This window comes from Mchenga conophoros, linkage group LG2, assembly GCF_057382185.1.
Source record: "Mchenga conophoros isolate Kocher_MC1m ecotype Shallow Benthic linkage group LG2, M_conophoros_male_GT1.1, whole genome shotgun sequence".
Classification (NCBI taxonomy): Eukaryota; Metazoa; Chordata; class Actinopteri; order Cichliformes; family Cichlidae; genus Mchenga; species Mchenga conophoros.
Window position 1 is genome coordinate 29358492 of NC_140527.1, and position 4203 is coordinate 29362694.

The following is a 4203-nucleotide window of genomic DNA, read 5'->3' on the forward strand; positions in this document are numbered from 1 at the left end:
CAGGAGATTTACTGTTATAAAATGTCCAATGAATCAGTTATGCAAAGTGTTTTCTTGAGTAGTAATGATGGAAGCCTGCCCTCTAGTGTCTCTTATTTAGTAGAACAGCCATGGCCTGTTAAGTTTTTTCTGCACACGCCTCATTGAACCGTTTTATTCTACATGCAGATCATTTGTGCTTTGGAATGTGAAAATGTATTAGTGTGGCATTGCGTCCTTCAGCGTCACCTTTTCCAGTTATACCTTACTGCATGCATCGTTGTTGCTGTCGTACCAGTGCAGCAATAAATAACCAGCATCTTGCATGTTGAGGTTCACCGGTGCCATCTTTGCTCTGCCCGTGTCTCTCCACACTTGTGTTTACCAGTGCAGGATCCCATGACAGTTACCATAGAAACTTCGGCGCCTGGCACCAGCAGAGCCAAGAGTGGAGTTCATTTCTGAAGGGTCTCCGTGTGCAGGAAAATAAAGCCTGCAGCTGAGGGGAAAAGCACGTTTCACACAATCTGAGAGAGAGTATCAAAAGACTGCTTTATTTCTTCATGTCATTTACAAACACTGGAAGATATTAAAAAGGACATTACAGAATTGCTCATTTTCATGGTTTGTTATGATCACTGGCATACATTAAGAGCAGAAAGGTTGTAATAGTGAATATTAACACTGATATAATGTTACAGATGGACAATTGTAGTAGTCTTTACTTGTCTCTGTATCTTTTCAAATGTGTATTTCTATGTGTCTCCTAATGTCAATGTCTCATGCACTGACACAAAAGATTAGAATAATTTACTGGAGAATGTCACATTGACTGTCCATTTACATGCTACACCTCAGCAATGGCAGGAAGCATACAGGCTCGAGTGCGTGCCTCCCTCCATGCCAGCCTGCAGTCAGAGATCCACTGAGAGATGAGGGACTGTTTGATGGCTGGATTCAGCCTCTCTCCCTCTGCCTTTCTGCAAGCTATGCTGGCCTCTGACCTGGCCAAGGTGTGTTTTGGGGAGATGTTTGGAACTGAAGTGTCAGTTTTGCTGTTTAATTCAGAGCAACTGCTCTCATGTTGTTGTGGGAAATCTGGATTTGAACCAAGGGCAATGCTGTGGGCTCGCACGCACACTCTGCTCTCCCATACGCTGCCGTGCTGCCTCATAAACCTCCCCTCGACAAATGCTCTCCTCCTACCTCCTGAGAGGGTAGAGAAGCTGTTCTGGTGTCCATAAATATACTCAAGAGGGTCAGAGTTGCCAAACTTCAGCTGTCTGTTTAGTTCTTTCCCCTCTGCCTGCTGCGCATCAGCAGCACGTGCCTCCTCTTTCGAGTTGTATTCAATCCACGATGGCCTCAGCTTCTGCTGCGCAGTGTCCTGCTGCTGTGTGTGGAAAGTGTCCGGGGAAACATCCCGGCTGGGAAAAGTGGGGTGGGCCAGGTGGCAGATGGAGAGGAGGTAGTCCTCCGATGACAAAGCCTGGCAGTGACCAGAATTATGGAGCGTGTTGGCTTCGTTCAAATCTCTAACCGTCTCCTCGCTGCCCTCTCTGATTGTGGGCAGCGTCAGTCTCCTCTTGGAGAGCAGTCTGGACCGCGGCCGCATAGCTGAGAGAAAGACAAGACGGGAGAGGTCTCATTTAGATGGGGAAAAAAACTGTGTAATGTGAAATACTGCATCCAAGTCTCAAAAAAGCAGAATCCTTTAGGAAAATATAATCACCATTTGGAAAACTGGATATTTTGATAGATGTGACACATTCCTGATAGGGTCAGATGCAGCGTATGCAATCTTACTTCCTAGTTTACAAAGTGAGAGCCCTGTTTGTGTGTGTCATTTATGTCGAAACTTGCAATATGTGTCTCCACACGATACAAATAAAAAGATTAATCTGTGCACTATTATCTCACGAACTGACTTATAACTTCTGGAGTTAATTTCTCATTCGTACACACTGTTGTGTTGCATTGTATTTGCAAAAAACTTTTCCTCAGTTTCTTTTGAAAAGCCTCTTGTTTAATCACCTCATCAGTCTAATGTGTTTTTCTAATGACATAATGTGCATCTGGACATTGCTCACATTGCCCGAAGCTCCCAAAACACAACCGACTACAACTGCTGGCTGTATCGATAAAACCAAGTAAACATAGAAGCCTCTCCTCTCCCTTCCCTTCATTTCAGGCACCGTGCGCTGCTTACTCTGGAGTTGTGTGTGTTGACCGTTCAATATACAAACAATCCCAGTGAGAGGCTGCACACACAGATGACTGTTTTGTGGGATCTCAGACACGTAAAGCCTCAAACTGTTTCAGAGTGTGGAGCGCCGAGTTGTTATAACCCAGAGCGTAGCCAACAATATATGCTTGTATTGACCTCATGACAAAAATAGCGCAAGCCAAACCAAAATGCCAGCCTCTCCCAGTTTCTTCCAAGGTGTAACCACTGCTAAATATAGACCACACCTTCTGTATACAACAGCTAAAAATGGTTCCACGGCGGCAGCTCGAGGCTGAAGCACAAAACAGGCACTCTGTGTGTGTGTTCGTCATGCATTCTCAGGAATAATGTAAAGGTTTTCTGCTCAATTTGCCTTCACACTCACCTTTACAGATGATCTTTGTTGAGTCCACCGAATCTTTTCTTGTCTCTTCTCCTGGTGCAGCTTTAAATAGCAGCCTGCATCCGTCGCTCTCGTCCTCTCTTTTTTTTGTCTCCTCAATTTTATTTACGATCCTCTGTTTTCATCTGCTGCTGCTTGTTAATTGTGCTGTGAAGCTTCAACTGTCTCTGACCAGAGGCAGAGGCAGAATGCAGGTTTATCTTCTCCTCACATCCCCCCTCCCTCTCCTCCACCTCATCCTCCTCCTCCCTCTCTCGCTCCCTCTCTCTCTCGCTTACTTTTGGTTTGCCCTCCTTCCCTGCTTCTAAAAATAGACACACCATCCATTTCCTCAGCCCCAGCACTGTCTCTGGCTGACTGTTTTGATGGAGCGAGAAAAACAGATGCAGAAGAAATAGGGAAGAGGAAGGAGACTCAGACACAGATGTAGCAAAGGAGGGGTGATGAGAGAGAGAGAGAGAGGGAGAGAGGAAGAGAAGAAAACAACAAAACAAACAAACAAAGTGGAGACAGGTTTATTTTTTCCACATTTTTTTTCATCTTATAAGACGCCATTTCTAAAAATGTCTCATTGTAAATGAACACAGTCAGCCACTGTAATTTTGGTAAAATGTGCCAAAATGAATGATTCCTTCTAAAAACAAAAATGGAAAAAGGACTGCAGAGCTGTAAACATGTTGTGTAAAGTTTGTGACATACATCATGCAGATAATCTGATCAGATGGGTACGTTTGCTCTGTGTATGCATGTGTGTGTGTTTATGCGTGTGCGCGTGTGTGCACATAATGCAAACAACACATTGCAGTGATCATGGGAGCACTGACTTATGGAAACCCGTCTCATGATTCACATGAGTCAACAGTTCCCCTCTGCAGATACATTTCTGACTCTTTAGACCTTTAAAAATTGAAATGCTTTTTACACCTGATTGAGTTTTCATAGACCGTGTTTTATTGTGTTATTATGTTTTATTATGTTTCATTAATACTCAGTGGCATGCACTAGCAGACTGCAGTTTACAGAAACAAAGACTCAGAGCCCACCAGGAAACAGTCTGAATTTCTGGTTAAAAACACATTTAGACACTCGTCCAAAAACACTTTAGCTTGTCTTAAACTGGACTATTTGAAAAAAAGAGCATTTCGAGGATTTGGAGCAGACATAAAGAGAGTTACGTAAACAAAAACAGTGTCTCCTCTGCAGTTCGTGGTAAACGGGGCTGCTATTTGTCACTTGGGTAAAGACTTCAAAACTGGGTCGCAGGTGGTGGGATGCACACAATACTTTTCATTTCTCCTAATCAGACTTTCATTGCTGCTAAAATTGAATTGATTTCCTTTTAATCTAGAAGCCTCTTTTATAGTTTATTTGGGTCGTTCATCTTAAACGATAATATTCTGCTGGGCAAACTTCTTGCTTGTAAAGAGGATTCAGTTTTTGTCGGTCAGTTGTGGCCATCTTCCTGATGTACTTCAAGATATTTATTGTCTCATCCTGGACTGTGGTTCTGACACACCAGTCCTCGGCTTTCCTCCTTACCGTACAGTCTCAGGGTGCTGGATTTGGGGTGAACCCTTCTATGCATGGTCAGAAG

At 43.7% G+C, this 4203-nt stretch overlaps 1 protein-coding gene across 1 annotated transcript; it reads right to left on the minus strand.

The window, feature by feature from the left end:
- Window positions 1-507: 507 nt before the first annotated feature.
- LOC146582203 (uncharacterized) lies at window positions 508-3035 on the minus strand. Its single transcript, XM_085248245.1, has 2 exons — window positions 2592-3035; window positions 508-1596 (listed from the first exon to the last, which is right to left on the minus strand). Exon 2 carries the CDS (start codon window positions 1592-1594, stop codon window positions 827-829), a length of 768 nt encoding a protein of 255 aa, XP_085104371.1. The 5' UTR covers window positions 1595-1596; window positions 2592-3035; the 3' UTR covers window positions 508-826.
- Between the last annotated feature and the right edge of the window lie 1168 nt (window positions 3036-4203).